General features: G+C 39.6%; 1 protein-coding gene across 1 annotated transcript in view; it reads right to left on the bottom strand.

Moving 5' to 3' along the window:
* Positions 1 to 4,883: 4,883 nt before the first annotated feature.
* Positions 4,884 to 24,176, bottom strand: part of LARP7 (La ribonucleoprotein 7, transcriptional regulator) — a 37,282-nt gene continuing 17,989 nt past the window's right edge. Inside the window, 6 exon segments of the mRNA XM_084855882.1 lie at positions 4,884 to 5,018; positions 9,375 to 9,466; positions 13,077 to 13,236; positions 17,222 to 17,340; positions 19,392 to 19,549; positions 24,033 to 24,168. Of these exon segments, the coding sequence (XP_084712008.1) occupies positions 4,938 to 5,018; positions 9,375 to 9,466; positions 13,077 to 13,236; positions 17,222 to 17,340; positions 19,392 to 19,549; positions 24,033 to 24,168 (746 nt within the window). The 3' untranslated portion in view covers positions 4,884 to 4,937.

Below are 24,176 nucleotides of genomic sequence, written 5' to 3'. Positions count from 1 at the left end.
TGGGCAGATGAACCAGCCACTAATAGTACCTCTGTTGTGTCTGGATTCAGTCTCAGTTTATTGGCCTTCATCCAGTTCATTACCACACCCAGGCACTGGTTCAGAATGCCCACTGCCTCACTTGGGTTAGATGAAAAGGATAGGGCTGGGTGTCATCTGCATATTGGCGATGCCTCAATCCATATCTCTGGATAACCTTCCCCAGCAGTTTCATGTAGATGTTGAACAGCATGGGGGATAAAATAGAGCTCTGTGGCACCCCATGGCATAACTACCAAGGGACAGAGCAATAAACCCCAAGCACCACTTTTTGGAATCAGCCATCCAAGTAGGAGCAGAACCACTGCAGCACAGTACCTCCAACTCACAGGCCAGATAGCCTATCCAGGATACCATGGTTGATAGCATCTAAAGCCACTGAAAGGTCCAAGAGAAGCCACAAGATTGCACTACCCCTGTCCCTCTCCTGGCAAAAGCCATCCCACAGGGTGACCAAGGCAGCTTCCATTTCAAAGTCAGGCCTGGAGCCTGATTGAAATGGATCTAGATAATCAGTTTTATTCAAGTGTGCCAGGAGTTGTCTAGCAATCACCTGCTCAAGCACCCTGCCCGGGAAGGGGATATTTGCAACCAGCCTATTAGGTGTAATAGGCCATGATGGGCAAGGGTCAAACACATAGGCGGTTGATTGGACTTGGCCAAGCACCTTGTCCACATCCTTGGGCCTCAACAACTGAAACTCATCCAATAAAACTGAAGCAGACGGTGCTCTGGACACTTCTCTAATGGAACTGTATCAACTGTGGTGTCAAAGTCCTGATGAATCTGAGAGCCTTTATCTTCAAAGTGTTGTGCAAACTCATCACAGCATGCAACCAAGGTTTCCATCATCTCTCCCTGGCCCAGATTGCAAAAGGCCATTAACCACTCAGAAAAGTTCTGCTGGAAGACACTGAGAAGATGCAACGGTGGTGGAAAAGAACTCCCTCTTTGCCCCCTTCACCACCACAGAGTAGGCTCAATAATGTGATCTAACCTGTGTTTTGTCGGACTTAACACAAGTCTTCCTCCACCTGCATTCTAACAGTCTTCCATCTTGCTTCATTGCCCTCAGCTCAGGTGTATACAAAGGAGCTTCCCAGGTTCTGCTCAGAGGGGGAGGGCACTTGAGAGTGATCATGTCAACTGCCCTTGATGATTACTTGAGAGTACTTGAGAGTAATCATCTCTGCATTCCACAGAGTAACCGGGGCTTCAACAGGGCCGTCAGCCATACCAGCAGGAAAATCCCGTAGAGCCCTCCAGAATTCATTAGCCCCTGAGGGTAGACCATTTTAATGGTCCCCCACCCTGGCAGAGGGGAAAGGCTACTGAGAGTCTCAGTCTCAATGGGAAGTCATGACAAGGGGATAGAAGTTAATTCTGCCACTTTCAGATCACCATTATCCTGCCCAGTTGAGAAAACCAGATCAAACATGTGTCCTCCTACATGGGTTGGGCCAACAACATGTTGGGACAGCCCCATGGTTGTCATGGCAGCCATGAAGTCCTCAGCTGCCTTTGATCCAATGGCCTCTACGTGGAAGCTGAAATCCCCCCCATAAACTTCATCCTAAGGGTCCTCAATACCAAGACCGAGGCCACCTCTGTCAGCTTAGGCAGGGAGACTAAAGGGTACTGGGGTGGGCAGTACACCAGCAGAATCCTTAATCTGTCCCCAGTGCCCAAGACACAAACACTCAAGATCAGAACTCAAATGGACAGGAAGCCTAACAAGAGAATCTCCAAAGGACCACAGCAACCCCCTCCCTGCCCCTCAAGTTTGTGTTGGTGCTGCACCAAAAACCCAGGTGGGCAAAACTGGGAGACTAACCCACCCAGTTCCTTCACCCAGGGCTCAGTAATGAACACTAGGTTGGCGCTCTCATCTACAATTAAATTGTGAATAAGGGAGATTTTATTTTCGACTGACCGGACATTCGGCACCACCAGACCCAAGGGCAACCTGTTAAGGTAGTCAGGAAACATCTGGTTGGGGGAAGGACCAGGAGAGGGGATAGATATAAGGTGTCTAACCCCCACCATTGGCCTGTTAATCCCCAAATGCCATACCTCCCCCTACTTGTGACCACACTTAGGGGGGCACCCCCATTCCACCCCAGGCTATCCAGTCAATTCCCAAGGCACATGTAAAAAATTCAGTTTAAAATAGTTATGGCCACCACAAGAGCACAGTCTTAAAGACCCACCCACCAAGCTTATCAGGTGTGCATTCACAGGCAGAAACCAAGCTCTCACCTTGGCTACTGTACCCCTCAAATTCAGCCTTCACCAGAGCTTGTGCTGAAAGCTAACACACACCCCCCCCAGCACTCCTTGCTCTCACCCAGGAGAGCACACAACTAACAGCCCACATAAAAACATTCACTCTTCAGGGGGTTGTGCATTTGATGAGGTTGGCAGAGTGACAGCAGGGGATCAGATATACTCAATTCCAGCTCCTTCAGTGTGCCACTGAATCTTGTGTTCTGCGCCCCGCAGACTTCTCGCCTCAGCCCTCGTACTCTCACCCTTTGTCCAGGCCCAAGCTTTACATTACCTGGATGGGAGGGAGATGAAACAGTCTGAAATCAGGAGCCACAGCTGAAGTAAGGTAGCCAAACACACCTTGTAGCTAGCTCCTCCCCCTGTGCCATGGAATATTCCTTAAAAATGTAGAATTATTTTTATGCTAGAAAAACAACTGGTATTTTTTGAGGGCATAAATAAGTTAGTGTGGCTATATGTAGATATTTAGATTGTTTGATGGAAAGATATGGGTGTCAATCAATCATACATTTCTAGATTCTGAAGCATTTTTTTTCTTGAAAAAGACTAGTGTTTGAAACAAGTTGGGAATTAAAGGTACCTTTTAGACTATACAGTCGCTGTTTCATGTTTGGATTTTTCTTTGATCGAAAGACCCTGCTCTATCCTAGAAAACCGTATTACTTCACCTTTCGGACCTGTCCTTCCTGTTCCATTATGTAACTGTGATTTCAGACGAATCTGCATCCATTTGGAACATTTGTATTATTAATTACATTTCAATCAGTGCCTGAACACTAACTATTTGCACTCTGTAATGAGTACTTTTGGGCAAAACCTGAGATATAATGCAGCTCACTTCCTGAGTGTCTTATGTTCTCATTTAAGGAAAAAATAATGAATATCATTTACACTTTAGAGTAACAAGAAAGGATTGGATAAATGCTTTCAGAGTGAAAAGAGTCAAAGACATAGCTTTCACTTGCAATACTAAGAAGTAAAATGGTGGCTCCCACAAGTCTACAGTTAGGGTGTTTGGGGTCTCGAGATAGAAGCCTCACCAACCTAGGTGGCTTATTACATATTGACTTAATTTTTAAGAGATGACCTTGTAAATGTTGTTATACCTGCAACTTGAGCCTTACCTTAGCATTCTTCACAGGAAGACATGCAAAACTTGTTCCTAAAAAGGGCATCATAGAAATCCCCCAAGTTAAGGAAGCTGTTGTTCAGTCGTGTCCGAATCTTCGTGACCCCATGGACCATAGCACGCCGGGCCTTCCTGTCCTCCGCTGTCTCCCGGAGCTTGCTCAAGTTCATATTCATTGCATCAGTGATGCTATCTAGCCATCTCATCCTCTGCCGTCCCCTTCTCCTTTTGCCTTCAGTCTTTCCCAGCATCAGGGTCTTTTCCAGGGACTTTTCTCTTTGCATTAGGTGGCCAAAATATTTGAGCTTCAGCTTCAGTATCTGTCCTTCCAATGAGCACTCAGGGTTGATTTCCTTTAGGATGGACTGATTTGACCTCCTTGCAGTCCAGGGGACTCGTAAGAGTCTTCTCCAGCACCACAGTTCGAAAGCATCAATTCTTTGGCGCTCAGCCTTCCTTATAGTCCAGCTCTCACAGCCATACATTAGTACTGGGAAAACCATAGCTTTGATTAGACGGACCTTTGTCGGCAAGGTGATGTCTCTGCTTCTTACTATGCTGTCTAGGTTTGCCATAGCTTTCCTCCCAAGGAGCAAGCGTCTTTTAATTTCATGGCTACAGTCACTGTCTGCGGTGATCTTGGAGCCCAAGAAAATAAAATCTGTCACAGCTTCCATTTCTTCCCCTTCTATATGCCAGGAAGTGATGGGGCCAGATGCCATGATCTTCGTTTTTTTTAATGTTGAGTTTCAAACCAGCTTTTGCACTCTCCTCTTTCACCCTCAACAAGAGGCTCTTGAGATCCTCTTCGCTTTCTGCCATTAGGGTGGTATCGTCTGCATATCGGAGGTTGTTGATATTTCTCCCGGCAATCTTAATTCCGACCTGTGATTCATCCAACCCAGCGTTTCTCATGATGTACTCTGCATATAAATTAAATAAGCAGGGTGACAATATGCAGCCTTGTCGTACTCCTTTCCCAATTTTGAACCAATCGGTTGTTCCATGTCTGGTTTTTACTGTTGCTTCTTGACCCTCGTACAGGTTTCTCAGGAGACAGGTAAGGTGGTCTGGTACTCCCATAACTTTAAGAATTTGCCACAGTTTGTTGTGATCCACACAATCAAAGGCTTTAAGTTAAGGAAGAGCAGGTCCCATTTTAGCAGTGCTTTAGGATGAATTTTAGAATCTCTTACACATTACTTTAATAACAGATACCAATTTATTACAAAGACTTCTACTTTTTATTTGGTTTGCCCTTATAACTCAGTTTATAAAAATGCAGTGTACAAAATATCTGTGATAAATACAGACAAGAGCTTGTTAATACATAAAACAGATCCAAGTAGCAGTTCAATCTGTTGAAGTGAAACTGTGATTTAGAACAACCTTATTCAGGTCCCATAGTATTATGAAGCAGAGATAATTTCTTCATAACAGTTTATTTCTCTTTTAAACAGCGTTTCATACAATTATACATTTACTCATCTTCAGAGAAACGGATATGCCTGCTTATCTCTTGTGTCTTCGCTAGTCTCATTTTTTCAGCTTTTGCAATTAGCTATAGAAGAAAAAAGGTAAAAAAAAATTCTAATTATATTGTATTGTCTGTGTCAGAGAAGATAAAGACTAATGATCAAACCAACATTTGCAACTAAAACCTTCATTTAACAAAGAAACATTCTGATATTGGGCAAGATCCAGCTAAGGTTAAGAACTTTAAATTCATTTGATTTTAACGGGCAAGATTTAAATAGTTGAAAACAGCAGGACTTCTCTTCCATGGGATCATGCCCATTATCCCTCTTCAGAGTTGTAACACCTAATTAACAAGGAATTTCTCTAATCCTTAGACAAAATTGAGCTATTTAACCACTAATTCCTTATCCTCAAGGTATTAACTTTTTAAGAAATGGTGGAAGATTTGAATTTGAATGTTTTTAAAAGTATTGAACACAAAGTTCTACAGAGCTTTTTAATTAAAACATGGCTTTTCAAAACATCTGTTTACAGCTAACAAAAATAGGATAATGTAAGATGTAAGGAAAAGAATGTTTAAGAAAAATATTCTTATTAAGAATCACAAAAACATTGACATTCATATAGGAATGAAGTGTCCAGACTGAAATATACATGCAATGGGTGTAAGCAACTCTATTGACGGTTTCTACTTCTGTAACTAACCGATTTTCTAACAGGCCTACACACGCTCATATGTGAGTAAGCCCCACTGAAAACAATTATATTTTATATCCTGCCATTTCTCCAAGGAGCTCAGGGTGGCACATATGGTTTATCCTCACAACAACCCTATAAAATAAGTCAGAGAGGTAATGACTGGCCCAACCAAGAACACTCAGAGTTGTATCCAATGGTAGATCTACTTAGAGTAGACCCATTGAAATGACTAGGCCTTAAGTTAGACTGATATTGGATACAGTGAGCATTATTGCTGAGTGGGGTTTAAATCTGGTTTCTCAGACTGAGTCAAACACTTTAGCTGCTACACCAAACTGGCCGCCATGCACTAGACTGTACTGTAAACTATTAGTATTACCATTTATCAGTGCACATTTGAATTCAATTCTGCCTGCAACCCTAGCCAAAACATGAACACAGGTCATACTGCTACTTGAAGAGCAAGTGTTCATGTTAAGTACAAGAACGAGTTAAAACTGGCCAGGATTCATCTGTCTTTATTCCTTCCCTTGTCTTTTCCTCTGTTTCTTTGTCCATTCTGCCCAACAGAGGTGCTCATCATCAGCCTACTGTCTATCAGGTTCACAGTTTGTACCATTGTGAATCTATGGCATGAATTTTGTACTAGTGTGCACTGCTTCATGAGGTTAGGAATGGGCTAAGAGGACCAATGACAAAACTCATCAACATCATTGAGGAAGTAGCATCCATACATGCAGGCCCATCATAGTAGCCTCCACCTAACAAGGAACATGTGTGTTTTGCTGAAGGCTGGTGACCCAGGTAACTGCTGGATTTTATATTTTCAAATACAGAGCCATTGTGTGTTTCTTTGTCCCAGGAGCCCTAGGTGTTACTTGAAATTTGAATAGCATTTAGTAGAGCCTAACCTAATTAATTCCATGTTTTTGCACCATGGTGGTGCTTTGAAGCATGGATATGTGATATTTACAGTGCAATCTATAGATTCAAGTAGAATCTGTGATCTGATGTTGGTTTTGGTGGCAGCCTCTATAAAAATAATGAGGATCCATGCCTCAAATCAAAGTTTTGTACCATGGCAGCATCAGAAAGTACCAGATCTGTTATTTTTATGGTTCAAGTCCATAGAGACAGATGTGATCTGTGATTTGATAGTGGTTTTGGAAGTATCTTACGGAAAAATAATGCAAATTTAGGAGTATCTATTTGGGGGTTCCAAAGCTTGGGTGGTGGGCTGCACAGGCATAACGCCACAGGTTGTGGACCCCTGCCCTAAACCAATCATGCATCTTGAGTTTTCCCTTGTCAAAGATCAATCAGTGCATTCAACATTACAACACATCAAGTATGTAACGTGAGTTTCTGTAATATAGGCAAATTTGGCAGCAAACGATCCAGCTTCACAGCACAGAGTCAGTAATCTTCAGAACCCTTCCTGCCCTACTGTTCTCAAATCCTCAACTAGTGCTAATTCCAAGTTTGGGAAGGAGTATCTAGTATGTTAAAAGGGAGGTTCAATTTTATAAACTTCAAGAAACACTAAATTAAGGCCTTTCGTCTTTAAAGGTTAACTTTATTTATATTTGCATTTCACTGATTCCAAAGTCCCAGGGTAGGCTACAACATTAACCAACTTAATATAAAAACAAACAAACAAAACTGAAATTGGACTAAAAACCTTCCCTCTAATATGAGGTTAAATGCCAGGTTTATTAATATTTAAACCAGGGGTGGGCAACTTGAGGCCCTCCAGCTGTTTTGGCCTACAACTCCCATGTTCTCTCACCGCTTATGGGAATTGTAGGTGAAAACATCTGGGAGGTCAGAAGTTACCCACCCCCAACTGAAACAATTCTTAATAGACATTTAACTGATGGGTTAAATCCAACACTAGTCCTACTTAGAGTAGACCCATTGAAATAAATGGGACTTAAGTTAATCATGACTAACTTAAGTACCATTCATTTCAATGGGTCTATTCTACATAGGACTAGCATAGAATTTAACCGAATGTCTCCTAGAGATGGAAGTTGACAGAAGAGGGTGGAAAGGGAATCTTAGCTGCTGCTATTGTTAGCTGCAATTTAACAGCTTATTTGAACAAAACTGCCGTCTGTACCTTACTCTGTATTATAGATAAGTTATTTGCATAAGGAATTCTCAAGTGCTAGAAGTTGGGTTTTGGGAATCACATTACATACTGAGCCATTTGAATGTTTTGGACAGTTATTTTGCTTATTGAAAGAGGGCACTGACAAATGAATTCATTTCTATTTCATATTAACATTGGTAGATTTTAAATTGCAGATGGGACGTTACTTGCAATTGAATTGTTACTTGCAACGTTTCCTTGAAATTCACAGCAGAAAAATTCCTTTTAAATATGCAATTTCATGGGAAACACTGCTAGATATTCTTGAATTATGACAACTTCACGGGATTTTCCAAGTGGCATGCCTGTTCACAGGAAGGATGTAACTGACAGGCATGGACACTCCTTAGCTTTCATACCAAATGTATATGACAGAGACAAAAGTTCCATTTTTCTGGGGCACATCCAGCATTGGAGTTCTTGAAAAGCCCATTCAATACCCCATTCAGGAAGAAGATCATTTACATGACTTCATAACAATCATTAACACTGAAGTAGTTCATGGTTATGCAAAAATTACTTAGCGGAATTAACACCACAAGAAGAGTTATCAAAGAGACTGCAAACCCTGAAGGATTTTAGCTGCATATATTCAAAAAGGTAAAGCAATGAGAGAGACCAAAGGATGCAAGACTCAGACCTTCAGAGTTTATAACATACTGACTGCATCAACTTGAAAATCCTTTTGAAATGTACTGATTCTGGCTTTCAGAATCTATCACCTATTTTTAGTTTTAAGAATTGTTATGTAAATCACACTCTTGACTTGCTTCCTGGTCCTTAACACTTGCTGGTCTTGGCAATACACTCATAAAAACTTCTCCAGCCCAGCACTGGGGATAGGGGGTGAGGGGGTGGTTCCAAAATAATGGGAGCTAATTACTAATTTAATTCTAAGTTCTGAAACAGAATAATTGACTAAGGGCGCAATCCTACGCATGTTTAGACAGAAAAAAAGTTCTACAACATGCATAGGATTGCGCCCTAACTTAAGGATGCGTCTTGATGAGAAAATGCTGCTACCAAGATAACCTGATCTAATAAAAGTGTCTTCTAGGTCAGGTCAGTGAAGTTTAGAACAAGCACCAGCTTCTTCATAGCCACACCTCAGTTTCTGTTGCAGAGAAAAATAAACAGCAATCATACAAGACATATGCTGTTGCCTTATACTGTCAGACGAATGGTCCTTTGAGCCCAGTACTGTATACTACAACTGGCAACGGTTCTCCAATACCTCATTCATTCATTGGCATTTAATACCGCCCTTCCTAATATTTATCCCAGGGCTACCACAAATCCTTTAACTGGAGATTTAACACTGGCCCTTATACATTCAAAGCATGTGCTCTAACACTGAACTATACCTTCTCTCCTTGAACATATGAAGCTGCCTTATATCGAGTCGAACCATTAATTCATCAAATCTACTTCCGTCTATTCTGATTAGTAGCAGCCCTCAATGGTCTGAGCATCTCCAGTAGAATGAGACTGAATATGGGATCTTATCCATATAAAACATGTGTTCTTTTCCAGAATTGAACTCCCACTGACAAGATTTAAGAACTCCTGGACTGTTGATCTTACCTTTTCTGTGCCCCGCTTCTTTTCTCGTGGTTGATTAAGTTTAGCCTGTCGATCCACCAGAATCTTCTGCCAATATCGTTGTTCATGATCACCTTAAAACAAGAACGTTGTGACAGTGTGTTATGAGGACACCATTTTGCCTGCCATGGCTATGTCAATAGATTATCATTATTATTCCTTCAACTGTATGGAGGAAATTATGAAAACAATTAGGAGTATGAATACTGGGAAATCACCTGGTCCAGAGGTGTTTCCAACTGAATGGTATAAAACTCCAACCTGTTAGTTCCAAGACTACATCATCTTTATAATTATGCTTTTGAATATATCTCTCTCTCTTCTTTGTTAAATAATGTCTATATCACTGTAACCCCTAAACCCAGCAAAGATCATGCTCATTGTGCTAATTTTATCCTATTAATATAGATATTAAAAATATTAACTGTTATTTTAGCCAAGAGACTTCAAGAAGTTATTACAATATTGGTTCGAGAAGACTGGGTGGGATTATCAAACATGGCCAAGAGGCTGATAATTTTAGATTAATTACTGATTTGATAGCTTTAAACAGTGATAAAGAATTTGTTCAGCCTATCTGCAATCTCCTTGTCCTCTTTTAGTACTCTTTTAACTCCACTGTTATCCACTGGTATTAGCAGACTGGCAGTTTCTATGGTGCCCGGATGTTATTACTTATCTTGGAATACTTATTCCTCGAGATGTATTTCAAATGATTAAACTTAATTCGAATAAACTAATGAGGTTTCTTGAGATTTAGATAGATGGGCATCTTTAAAGCTGAGCTTGTGGGGTAAAGTAAATACACTCAAGATGAATACAATACCTTGGATTGTTTATGTTATATAGGGGATTCCTTTATACCTTGCAAATATTTTCAGAAAATCAATGCTTTGTTTTGTAAATTGGGGGGGATTCCTCTCCACCATGATTATCTCTGAAAAGGATGCAACTTCCAATTAAAGAAGGTGGATTTGGTTTTCCAGATCTTGTCTATATCATCAGGCTTACCTGCTGACTTGTACTGAATTTTGGTATTTCCTGTTTACATTGCATCTTTTGTCTTGGTCAGTTTTGGAATCTTGTCTGGTTCCTCTATGTAAATGAATGGTACTAGGTTCTATACAAGAATGGATAGGGTTCTTCCCACAGCTCCTAGTGTTTAGAGTTGTGTGGCATATAATCTCATGTCAATTACACTTTGATCCATTTTCTCAAATGGACTTTATGAGGCAATCTGGAGGAAAAATTTGGTAAGAAAATGTTTTGTGGTGGACATTGACAGATAAGGCGATTTTTACTTTGGAACTGGTGACTGCTGCTACTGAATTCTTGTCATTCTCTATCATGCGATTACGATTTGCCCACTATGACTGAATGCCAATACCTGCAACTGCAGCATTTGTTAGTATCTAGGTTTGGCCCTGCCGCTTTTACGGCATCAGAGGCTCTGTCGTTACTGAAAGTACTTACTGAGGCTGGACAGGCAAAGTGACCCACCATCCATGTCTACAAATGTTATTGGTGAATAAATATCCAGGGTTCTAAGCAGAAATGGAAGAGGGAACTGGATTGTTCCAATTCAACTAATCAAAGGATCACCATGTTGGTGTCTGTACCTGTCGCATCAATGGAACTTCGGTTGCGTCTTATTCAGCAAAAACTTTTGTTTCGTGTCTATTGGACACTGCAATGTCTCCTTAATAAGTGTTTGTCTAATTCAGCTGGCAGTGCAATGCAGCTAATGCTTCTTTTAAATATGTGTTTTGGCAATGTCCAGTAGTTGCTTCCTTTGGGGAGGAGGTTATTATATGGATAAATTCTGTACTGGAACTGTCTTTAATATTCACTGATGTACACACTCTTTTAAATTATCTACCCGCTTCTTGGCAATTAATGAATGCTCAGCATAAATAGAATTTCTGCCCTATTTTGACAACTAAAAGACTGATTTTACAACATGTCAGGATAAGGATAAACACTCACCTCCTCTAATGCAATGGATTGAGGACCTTACAGTGCTTTCAATATTTGAACAGATGGCACATACACACCATCTTCAAATGGATACTTATTTGGTACCTAGTCTCTTTTTGTTGAAACTTATGAGTAATTACTAGAAAGTTGTATCTTCATATATACATTTCATGTGTATTCACTGATATGGATATGTACACATCTATGTGCGTGTATAATTTTTCTTCTTTTTCTCTTCTTTTTATAAATGTTTTTGGATGAATTAAAAAAACAAAAACCAATCCACCCACCTACCCCAACTGCATAAAAAACAATTGTGACTACCATCTAATAGTTTATTTCTTAAAGAGAAGACACTTTTGGTTGGATCCAATGCGGGTCATCTACCAGTGGAATGGATTTCCCCTCCCCCTGCAGCCCCCTGTTTGCACCCACAGGTTTGTACTGGAGGGTTGGGGGATGCTCTGGAGCAGATCAGAGGCAGGTGTGGGGGCTACAGGGGGAGGAAGGAACAGGGAGGTCCTACTATGGAGCCAGTCTTTCAGATGACACAACATTGGGTGGGATAGCTAATACCCTGGAAGAAAGAAACAGAATTCAAAGTGATCTTGATAGACTGGAGCGCCAGGAAGAAAACAACAGAATGACATTTAATAGGGACAAATGCCAAGTTCTGCACCTAGGAAAAAGAAACCGAATGCACAGTTACAAGATGGGGGATACTTGGTTCAACAATACTACAAGCAAGAAGGATCTTGGAATTGTTGTAGATCACAAGCTGAATATGAGCCAACAACGTGATGTGGCTGCAAAAAAGGCAAATGCTATTTGTGGCTGCATTAATAGAAGCATCACTTCCAAATCCCGGGAAGTACTAGTTCTCCTCTACTCAGCACTGGTTAGGCCTCATCTGGAGTACTGTGTCCGGTTCTCGGCACCACACTTTTAAGAGCAGATAAACTGGAGAGGTTCAGAGGAGGCAACGAAGATGATCAGGGGACTGGAAACAAAGCCCTATGAGGAGAGACTGAAAGAACTGGGCATGTTTAGCCTTGAGAAGAGAAGACTGAGGGGAGATATGATAGCGCTGTTCAAGTACTTGAAAGGCGGTCACAGAGAGGAAGGCCAGCATCTCTTCTCGATCATCCCAGAATGCAGGACACAGAATAATGGGTTCAAGTTACAGGAAGCCATATTCCGGCTGAACATCAGGAGAAAGTTCCTGGCTGTTAGAGCAATATGACTATGGAACCAATTACCTAGGGAGGTAGTGGGCTCTGACACACTGCAGGTATTCAAGATGAGGTTGGACAGCCATCTGTCAGGGATGCTTTGACTTAGATTCCTGCATTATGCAGGGGGTTGGACTCGATAGTCTTATAAGCCCCTTCCAACCCTACTATTCTATGGTTCTATGTAAAAAAAGATGTGTTACTTCTTCTGAACATATAACACATATGCCATTTTCTGTCTCTGCTTTCTAACAAGTTCTGTACTGCAGGATCAGAGAGCACCCATATCCAAATAAAAGCAGTATCTCTCAGAGAGCTTTTATGGCACTACAATATATATCTAACTTTAGAAAGTGGAGGAAGAAGGAAGGAACAAACATATGAACCCAAGACCTGCTCCTGATTTCACAGCGCACAGGACACAAGACATCATAATTTGGACAGGTGTTGAAATAATAAGACAAATAAATCTCACCTGAAAGGATCTCAAGTTTCCAGTTGTTTTTAGCGTGCAGTTCTTTATGTGACTTTATTATAGTTTCTGCGTCTTCAGGTGTCATAAGTCGTACATGACACTCCGTATCTCCTTCCAGCAGGTCAACATAAGCAACATTAGCTAGTGTTGCCAATATGTCCTGTGACAAAAAACAGACATCATAGTAATTAGTTAGTGATTTTACCTAGTTGTTAAATTGGGGTGGGCTCTTATACCATGGTGCTAAAAAACATAAGAACCATGCTGAATCAGACCTAAGGCCTATCTAGTCCAGCATTCTGTCCACACAGTGGCCAACCAGCTCCATATTAAATACCTCCGTATTTTAAAAAAGAAAGTAATTACTTCTGTGTTATAACATCTCTACTATTAACTGCTATTCGCAATTATTAGTGGTGGTCATATTACTATTATATATAAGGATAAGTTATATCTACCCTAAAGTACTTCTATGACACCACATTCATAAGCCATAAAGGGAGGAGGCGTTAATATCACAAAATGGTGATTTTAAAAAACTAACATGCAACAAGGACAATAGAAACATCTATCCGGATCTTTTTGATTTTGGAAAAGTATGGCCAGTGCAAAGTGACAATTTTCTAAATTGGAGGGACGGGGTGGGGGGGGTGGGGAGAAAGTGAGAGTGAGTGAGTGAGAGAGAGAGATGACAACTTTACAGGCTGTGGGGTCTTTCTCTCTCTCACTCTCTGTGTCACACACACACACACACCCCGCATGTCCTGGAGTACCTTAAAGGCTTAAAGAACTTTATCCTGATATACATTTTCAGCATATGCAGTTTATAATATTTTTATTTTAATTTGTTTGTATAAACTTCAAGCTTACTCACAATGCACAAGTTTCTTCTGTAGGCATTGTATTATTTAGATAGAATGCAAAGCAGAAAAAGAATTGGAATATATACTGTCCTTCCTCCAAAGAACTTAGGCCAGTCTTTTAGTCACCATGTGAGGTAGGTTAGGCTAGAACATTTGTAAACAGTTACTCGGTGAACTTAGTAACAGAACAGGGATTTGAATCTAGGTTTCCTATTTCCAAAAGCCAACTCTCTAGCCACTGAGCAACACCAATCAGTACATACATTGTTTATATGCTAGAAACCAAGTAGATAAGATAATGCCTAAACAACCAACAACTATTGCTGAACCTAAATATCTTCTACCAATCGAGCCTTTAAACTTTATGCAACCTGGTTCGAAGCTCTGACTTTCAAAAGCATGCTGTCATTCAAACACACAAGCTGGTGCAATAAAAAGTATCATCTTATCTAGTTTATTTCTCTAGCTGACTATACTGCTGTCATGAGCACTCTCAGACAGACATTCAGTGTCAAGGTTACCTTACAAATAAAGGTGTCCCCAACCAGTCATGTCCGACTCTAGGGTGCGGTGCTCATCCCCGTTTCTAAGCCAAGGAGCCAGCGCTGTCCGAAGACGCTTCCGTGGTCATGTGGCCGGCATGACTGAACACCGAGGTGCACGGAACGCTGTTACCTTTCCCGCCGAGGCGGTACCTATTTATCTACTTGCAATTTCTTGCTTTCTTGCCAACTGCTAGGTTGGCAGGAGCTGGGACTGAAGACGGGAGCTCACTCCGTCACGCAGCACTCGGGTCTCGAACTGCTGACCTGCTGACCTTCCAGTCTGCAGTTCAGCATCTTAACCACTAAGCCACTGCGGCCCTAACCTTACAAATAGCTAAAATAATAAACTTGAAGGCACAAGACAACATAGTTGGATTATACAGCTCCTCAGAAGACCAAGACATACATAAATGCTAAGATTATATGCTTCTCAGACAGTAATTCAACTGTCACAGTACTTAGCTATATAGTGTTTTGAATTGCTCACACAAAAAGTGAAGGTAGCTGTGTTGGCTAAAAGAACATTTCCAAAATTCTTTTGGAATTTTTCCTTTGTCCAATATGGCTATGTCCGCTTTTTGTGTGACCTGGAGAAATTTAGCAATTCAGCAGCAGGATCCTAAACTGGAGAAAGATTATCTTATACCACCCGAAGCTGGGAACTCCGAGGATAAATTTCCTCCTCCTAGAGCGAGCTACCCAATTTGCCTTCCATTGACTTTTTTTTAAACCTAGTACTCCAGGTCTGTTAACATTACAAACTGTCTAGTTTTTCCTCTATTTCTGTGTTTCATCTGTCAAGGAACCTGTGTGCTTTGCCTAAGGATGGAGATGGTTTTTGAGCAACAGCTGGATTTTTTTTTATTTTCAAAGCTATATTTCCAACCATTCTTTGTTTTTCTTTACCAGCAACACTTGGGAGGGTCCCAGGTGCAACTTGAACAATCTCTATACCTCATAGAACCTAATTTGAATGTCTGCAGCTTCCTTCAACTTTCCATCTTAAGCCTGTAGCCGAATGCAGAAAAACTGTTTTTTTCCCCCTTTCCCTGCCCACCTTTTGCTGTTTACCATCCTGCCTGATAAAGATTTCTGGAAAACTTGCACAGTATTTTGTGCCCTTTGAGTTGGCTTAACAAAGTTATTATGGTGATAGACTTTGGAATTTTTTTTTTAATTTTTCAAAGCATTTCACATATCTGCACCCAGTTAGCACTACAACCCATTGTGGGTTAATTTACCCACAAGGAGCTGCGGTGCGTGTCAGCCACCATTATGTTGTCATGGTTTGTCATGTTATTTGAACAAGGCAACAGGGGTTGTTTGAGGGTTAAACAACTCTCACATGACCTTTAAACCAATTGTGGGTTATACGGGGGTTGTTGTAACCTGCAAATAACTCCCACTACCCAGGTTTGGAGGACACAACAAGCCCTGGCAACTCCTGGCTGGGACTTGCATATTCATAACAGTGGACGGCACCCACGGTGAGCTGTTGTATACACTGAACCAGGTCGTTATGTTTTAATCCTTACAACCATGTAAATATACGTTAGCATTATTATCCCTGTATTGCGGACTGGAGGTAGGAGGCTGAAACTAAAAGACAGTAGCTTGCCTAAAATCATCTAGAGAGCTTATGGGAGAGGAAAGATTTAAACTTGGGACTTCCTGATTCATAACTCAGTCTTTTAGTTGCTATTCTACACCAGACTTAAGCAAAAAAACCACACAAGATTGAAAAGTTCATTACATGATTAAGTGGACAAAGTCAGATTAAAAGAGGCAGAAGTAGAACTACTATGAACTCTACATAGTACTTATGATACTCTGGTCCAATCAGATTAGTCCTCAAAAATGCAAGATGCAAAAGGGTAAGGCACAACTTTTACTAGACCATCTTATGTTGTTGACATATTTACATATCTAAAACCATTAATCATTTTAGAAACACACACTTCCTTTTCAGCTTGAACTGGTTGCCCCAAATTTTCAAATTCTTCCATCATCATAGGCTAGTTTGACAAAAGATGTCACACAAAAACAGGCAGATACAATTTTGAAAGAGGCTATACAAGCGGTATATGTTTCAAGGTTTGAAGTATGCCATTAAAAGTATAAAATTAGATAAAGGGGAAGTTCATAGTAACTTACAGGACCTGACTTCAGCAATGGGTTCCAGACAGGAGAGCTCATATGCAAATTCCACATACAAGAATCTATTCCCTTCATCAAAATTAATGATACAACCATGGCGCACAAGCACTTTGGCTACCATGAGTGTACATTTGGCTCTCTAGATCAGGAAGATTACTTTCATTTCTAATATTTAACCTATTTTATTGTAAATATTTATCATTCACCATATTGTACTTTATAAATAAAAACGTATCTAATAAACAGTTATTTTATGTCTTTAACAATAACAGAGTTTAGGCATTTCATTGGATGATAGTTACTGGAGAAGGGAAAAACTATTCACCTCTGGAAGTGGGAGGGGAAATATATGCCAATACAAAACAGTGACTTGTACAGATGAGCTCTTTCCAGTATGCACGTTTGAATTTTTTTTGCTTTGAACTACATTCTTCAGAAGATTCTTCAATGAAACCATCCATTAACAGATATTCAAGGTATGTGCACACCTAGTTGGCAATCTGAATTGCATATAGAAGATGCATTCAACAAGTCAAATAATTTTCAAGGAAAGGTAACCCTGAGGTTACAGAGGTATTACCTTGATGTGCTTCCTGCCTAGCAAAGGCTCAGCACTAACGATCTTCACAATTACTCCGCCCTCAAACTGGGGCCCCATTGTGTGAACCTTCTCAGTGGGGGCTGAACCCTGACTGGCTGCTGTTAATTTGAAAAGGAAGAAACCATTAATGAAAGTTCACCATGTTAATAATTTACCATTGCACACATTCAAAATTACACAAGTAAAACATCCTACATTTCTTACACTGGGCATAATAATAGTAAAGTTAGAAACAGAGAACCAACAGGTTTGAGTTATAAGCACTAGTAATACACCAGCAGTATCTTTAACTCCAGTGAATGGTGCATACACAAAACTTTCAAGACATCCTCCTGAATACTAAATTGATTTAGACAGATTTGATTCTTCTAAATCACTGGTCAGTTAATAAAATGAAGAAACTCTTAATGAAATCAGTACAGAAATGGGTTATTACATCTGAACGTAAAACAATGTTACTCAGTTCTCAAACACTTCAGAGGAAGGGTGGGCAGACTTCGGACTTACAGGATCTACTTTGTTTTTTGCTAGAACCCCAAGATCCACCAATTTCACTGAAATGAAAAATAGTCATTTAGGAATCAGGCACAGACTTCGAATTAAGGAACAGGATACCCCCGAGCACATGCTCAGTGCGCACTAACCTGTTCCTGGTCCCGTTCCCTCCCCCCGCACAAACATTTGTCATTTCAACAGCCTAATTTGGAGTGGAGGAGTCTTTTTAACTTATTGTTTGATAACTGGAAGACAGATGTACTGCAAATCACTCAGATGCCAATTTACCTTCTGCCCACGTAGCTGTAGAGAATTGGAGACAATAGTGAATACTACTTAAATTTTCTTCTATAGTTAATCAGAAATATTATGAGAACAACTTTGTTGAAGCACAGCCCATCGTTACAAGACATGAACTAACTCTGACAATACTTGCATGCGATGTTAAACCACAGAGCCCGTTTGAATGACCGTGACGGGAAAAGAAGCCATTCTGGTTTCTCTCCCCGCTCCTGCCATGCAGGCAACAGCCATTTGCAAAAACTTTCACGATGCAGGGTGGGTTGATGTGTCATCTGAACCCAGTGCGCAGGCAGTGGCTTTGAGCCCACCCTACAACCTCTACTGCATGTGGAAGGTTGCAGGGTGGTATGAAGCCACCTCCGTCATGCACTGGGTTCAGATGACATGCCAACCCATGCTGTAGCGCAGAGGATTATGCAACTGTCAGTCAAGGAGTGAGAAGCCATGATGGCTTCTTTTCCTGTTGTGATCGTGTGAACCCAGTCATAGTTTAGCACTATGTGAATGAACAGAAAAGAGCCCACGTGAAGGGCCTGGCTCATGTGCTTCCCCCTCCCGCAGCCAGGAGGAAGAATTCAGCATTCAGTTTCATATTACCCAATTCCCGGCTTGTCAAAATCTAAACAAGCCAGATAAACAAGCCAGGGTTTGTAGTTGGCATGTTTAGCAACTGACTAAGAGTTGGTTGGGGAAGGCTGCTAGAGGGTTTTTTACACTATGATTCCTGGTTTGCACATAACAGCAAAATGAAACTGAGTGCTGGACTATTCCTCCTCATGGACCCTCAGGAGAAGGGAGTGGGGAATGAGTGGGATTTCTGCTCATGAATGTAGCACTAAACCATGGTTTAACATTACAAGCAAATACTCTCATTATATCAACAGATCCATGTGCATTTATATGTAATACGAACATTAAATCTCTTGCTTCTAAAGATAGCCTATGGTTGATCTTAGATGCTGAGTACTTGTTTATTATTCAGTTTCTATAACATTTTAGATGTTCCCCTATGTATGGAAAGGTGTAATTCTATGCATGTTTAGAGAGAAAAATGGCCTACATATTGTAGAACATTTTTCAGTCTAAACATACATAGGATTGCACCCTAAATCTGTGGCTTTTGTTACAGTAAATCAATTTTGCATTGTGTGAAGTACAGAGTATTTTCAATATTTGATATTTTCAAAATCTGAAACTATGTTACCTCTTCATCTTTTTTCTATTCTCAGGAAAACATTAGTAAATTCTTAATTTTCACACTTTATTCAGATCCCTTAAACCACCATCAGCATCTAAGTTCTTCCACTTAAAAACAAATACAAGTTATGAAGAAGCACACAATACTCATTACATTTGCCATTTCTTGTTGCAGGCTGGTTTGGTATACAGGCATCTGTTTCCATTTCCCCAACAGTTTTTGTTTTTGTCTGGGCCATTGCTTTTTTCAAAGATGACATGCTGGCTTTCTGTAGGGTCAAGTACTCTTGCTTCAGTTGCATCCAGTCATTTCTAGAGGTCAGGATTTATACGTGTTAATATGTATACAGTATCAACACTCTAAAAAGAAATCTAATTGATATGATCAGAAACAAATCAATCTGCAAAAAGATTTTAAAAGGTAGAAGACACTGATCATCTTTTCTATGTATGGGTCCAAGGTTCATGTTGCTTTTTTTCTGATATGGGACAGCTATTACCATGCTGGTTTCAGAGAAAATGAAATTGAAAATAGATTTAAGGGATATATTTAATTAGATCCACTTCTTATGGTATACAAACATAAACATTTTTAATCAGTCTGAAGAGTTCTAGATTTATTGAAAGCTCATATACCTGAGAAGCTGGGATTACAAACATTAACCACCTATTCCATATCACCTATTCCATAGTTCAAATAAGATATGAATGAATTATTCAATAATCATATGTAATTGGTTAAGTTAGTTAAATATTATTGGATTCTAGAAAATGTTTGAAATAAAAAAATGTGAAAGCCAGTGTGGTGCAGTGGCTAGAGTGTTGGACTGGGAGCCGGGAGATCCGGGTTCTAAGTCCCCACTCGGCCATGGAAGCTCACTGGGTGACTTTGGGCCAGTCACAGACTCTCAGCCCAACCTACCTCACAGGGTTGTTGTTGTGAGGATAAAATGGAGAGGAGGAGGATAATGTAATCCGCCTTGGGTTCCTTGCAAGAGGAATAAAAGCGGGATATAAATGCAATAATAATAATAATAATAATAATAATAATAGATGTGGGTATAAGATAGCCAGTGATCCACTGGCCAATTTATATTGGTTACCAGGAGTTTTGAAAGGAATGCTGGACTAGATGGATGTTGGTCTGATCTTAAGTTTTTAAACAATAGCACATATTCAGGATCAGTACAGAGATATTAGTTATGCATTAATTGTTAAGAAATCCTAAATATGCGCTCTTGCTCTGTACATTAACTTACATCACTGTATCACAGAGATTAATTGTATTTTTCAATATACACATCTGGTAAAAAAAAATGCCTGAAAACTTATTAAACTTCCCAAAATCTATCCAGATAGGAACATTTCTTAAGGCTCAGAGATTTTTTTTTCTGTTTTTAGAGAAGCGAAAAACACAGCAAATTATATTACATTCATTTGACATGGAGATGCTTCTACAAATAGCTAGAGCTTTGCTAATAGAAGCACAATGAAGATAGTGCTATTGAGAGAATGATTCATTGTTAAGTCTAATCTGTGCTATCAAATAGGCAGACAGAGCTTCTTTTTTAAAGGATAACTTTGGGTAATAGTTTTATCTGCTGATGCTGACAACTGTGCACTTAAAAACCAAAGGCTTAGTACCACCCAGGAACATACATTCTCAGAATAAAGACATTAAATAACAAAGGATTTACATAGTGACTCTGAGATAAAAAGGCACTACGTCACTCTTTGGTAAGGTATGGTATAAATAGATGCCCAAGGCAGCACCTTGTTAAAGGAAGCTGAAAAGAAGCAACACCATGAGGAATGAGCAAGGTAAGCATTTCTCTAAAATATGTTTTTATTAAAATATATTTTATTTACTAGATTTGGTGCACTGGACAGCATCGGTGGATGCGGGAATCAGATACAGAGTGGTGCTGCTTTACATGGACCCCTTCTACTTTAACATGGAGGTGCTTTCTGTGTACACAAAAAAAAGTAAGTGCTTCCATGTTTTGGCAGAGGTGAATCCTGAACTCAGTCTTAATTACCACACAATTTTTGCTTGAACATTTGAGTGTTCCTGTATTGCTCATTTCAACATCATGAAATAACTGCTGCCAAAATTCTGTGTACTTGACTGCAACATTTGTTATATTATAATCAGCACTCCAGCAAGGTGTGCACAAACTCTGAAATTTGGGCAAGTAAGGCAAGTTCTTTCTAGAATATCCTGCTTCAAGGAGATAAGTTCTGATATTCTCTGCTTCTCTAGTAAAGCTTGTTTTTGTTCATTAATTACAGCCATTGTAAACAGAAAAGTAGGTTTTAGAAAAGTAGGTATTAAAATAATTGCAACTATTATTATTATTAGCATTTACATCCTGCTTTTTTTCCTCTTGCAGGGAACCTAGGGCGGTATATAGAGTCTTGCATAGTGAAAGTAAGTATTTTCATGCCTCCGTGGTGGTAACACTATTTTTCTGGACACAGCTCAACATTTCATTTTTATTAAATACTACAACCCACCAAACCCATGCATACTTACTTGGAAGCAAATTTAATTTATCTCAGTGGGACTACTTTCCACATAAGTATGTTTAGGGTTGCAGCCTTAAAACAGCCAATAAACTGCAATGTACATTTATTTATTGCATTTATATTTCACCTTTCCTCCAAGGAGGTCAATGTCCCAAAACACTATTTTATAGAGCTTAATGTAATTGTGAATTGTTTGGTTTGGATTTTTTTAATATATAGTTTTTATGATTAATAATATACTATGCCAGGAAAGTATCTGTATAAATTTTTTCATTTTAAAAGCTGTATGCATTTTTTAAAAAGTAATGACACATATCTGACTTTGTCTTTTACAGGAAAAGAGGTTCTCACCCCATGATAAAGGACTATCCACCACTTTAATGTGGAAGTACTTGTTTTGTTCCTTTAAAAAAAAGTGCTTTCATATTTTAGTGATGGTGCATTCTACATCTTAAATACTCTACATTCAAAGAATGAATTCTTTAGTAGCAGAAGATCTAGAAAGGTGTAACTACATTTATTGGATGCAGAACTTCTTCAAATAGAACTTTTTCAAATAGAATTTAACTATTCATCAGTCTGAAAGGATCTTTAATATGGATGTTCTTGTTATTTTGAAATTCTATGTTGTAGTCATGCAGAATCCATTTATAAGCGAGAGAATACATTAAGGCTGCAATCCTATGCACACTTACCTGGGTGTAAGTCCTACTGAACTCTATGGTACTTACTTCCCAGTAGACATGCAGAAGATTGCACTGAAAATGTTTTCTTTCCTAATGAAGATGAGGCACTGGGATTACCTGGCCAAACCCAGTAAAGTATTTTCATTTTTATTATTTTACACTCATAAATTAACACCAATCTTTCCATGCACAATGAAAAGCAGATCTTGCCTGTGATGTACATTTTGCTGCAATCCTTTACTGTTGCTAATATGCAACTCTGTTGCACAAAATCCGGAATTGCACTTTAGCAATGGTGATGGACTACAAGCCGTTCAATAAAATGATTTGGACACTTGCAATATTCATTTTAATCAATATGCTATAATATATGTACTAATGCATATGGTAGTTAATTTTGACATGGTCACTGCTTCTATGTGGTGTATGCATATAAGTACCCCCAAAATGTGACAATAAAGAGCAATGTTTCCTTTTGTTAGGAGACTTAATTCTCTTCCAATATTTTCCTGATTTTTGAAAATGCTGTTTATAGAAGTGATATATAGTTCCAATAGGTATATGCATTGGTTTAATACTGCTTCATAAAACTGCCCTAAAAATAAACCATTTAACTAATGATAAAACTAGAGTCACGTTCCAGCCAAAGCTAAGTGCATTGGCATCCTAAAACATTTTTTTTTAGGTTCCAACGCTTTGCTCCCACATTCCTTCCTTATTAGCCTTGCCCCTTTTCTTTTAACCACTGTAAAAATTTAGGTTAGTGGAGGGACCCAGTGTTCCCCTGCCTATGTTAATCTGTAAGAGCTATGTACATTGATGGTGCTATGCTATATAAATAAAAAAAAAACTACCCTTCTAGTGTTGATGGAATGAATTTTTGGTACATTCGGGGCAGGAGAAGCCCATCTGCACTTCAGCCACCCTGCATTTGCAGCTAGACAGCCTATTTCAGCTGTCTAGCCATGGGAAGTTGGAGGGTGGGAAGCGGTGGCAGGACAATGTGTCGTACCGGATTTCTGACTTTCCCGCCCTGGCACGCCCCCAGGAACACCCTATTTTCGTCACTCCATGCTCCTCTTTCAAGCATGCGAAGATTGTGCCCTTAAAGATCTTCTTTTAAAAATATTATGCTTTTAGGGTGTAATCCTATGCGTGTGCCAGTATAGCTGGCTGGGGAAATGTAGGATTTGTAGAACTTTTTTTCTTCTAAACATGCATAGGACTGCGCCCTTTAACTTCTCTGCATTCATTTAATCTACTTACAATGGAACTACCTGAGAAATTTCAATGGAAAAAATAGGACAAATTGATTTGGGCTTTAAAACAAAACAACACTGAAATCAAAAGGGAAGCTGAAGATGAACATGTACACGCTACCAAACATATGTATCTGATTATGGGTTGCTAGTCACACTAGGACACTAAAAAACTTAGTTCTCTCATAGACCACAAACGTGATCTCAAATAGCAGCTTCCTGGTCAAGAGGAACCAAACATGACATTACTTTGCCGCAAGTAATGGTGCTTGTTGCTTTTTGTAGCTTGTACCACTAGAATCCCTGTATGTTTTAACATACTTTGAAAGAACTCTTAATGGAATGACCTCTTCTCCCATCTTGTGTCTCTCTTTATGTTTCTTCTTGTGCTTCCTTTTAGATTTTGAAAGAGATGTATCTTTCTTATCCCCAGTCTCTCTCTCTTCAGTGGAAATTTCTAAGTGG

The sequence above is a fragment of the Heloderma suspectum genome, chromosome 5, assembly GCF_057233095.1.
Source record: "Heloderma suspectum isolate Gila_16-S chromosome 5, 16-S_ref, whole genome shotgun sequence".
In the NCBI taxonomy this organism is placed as follows: Eukaryota; Metazoa; Chordata; class Lepidosauria; order Squamata; family Helodermatidae; genus Heloderma; species Heloderma suspectum.
Note: the sequence above shows the minus strand (reverse complement) of the source record. Positions and strands in the feature narration are given on the sequence as shown.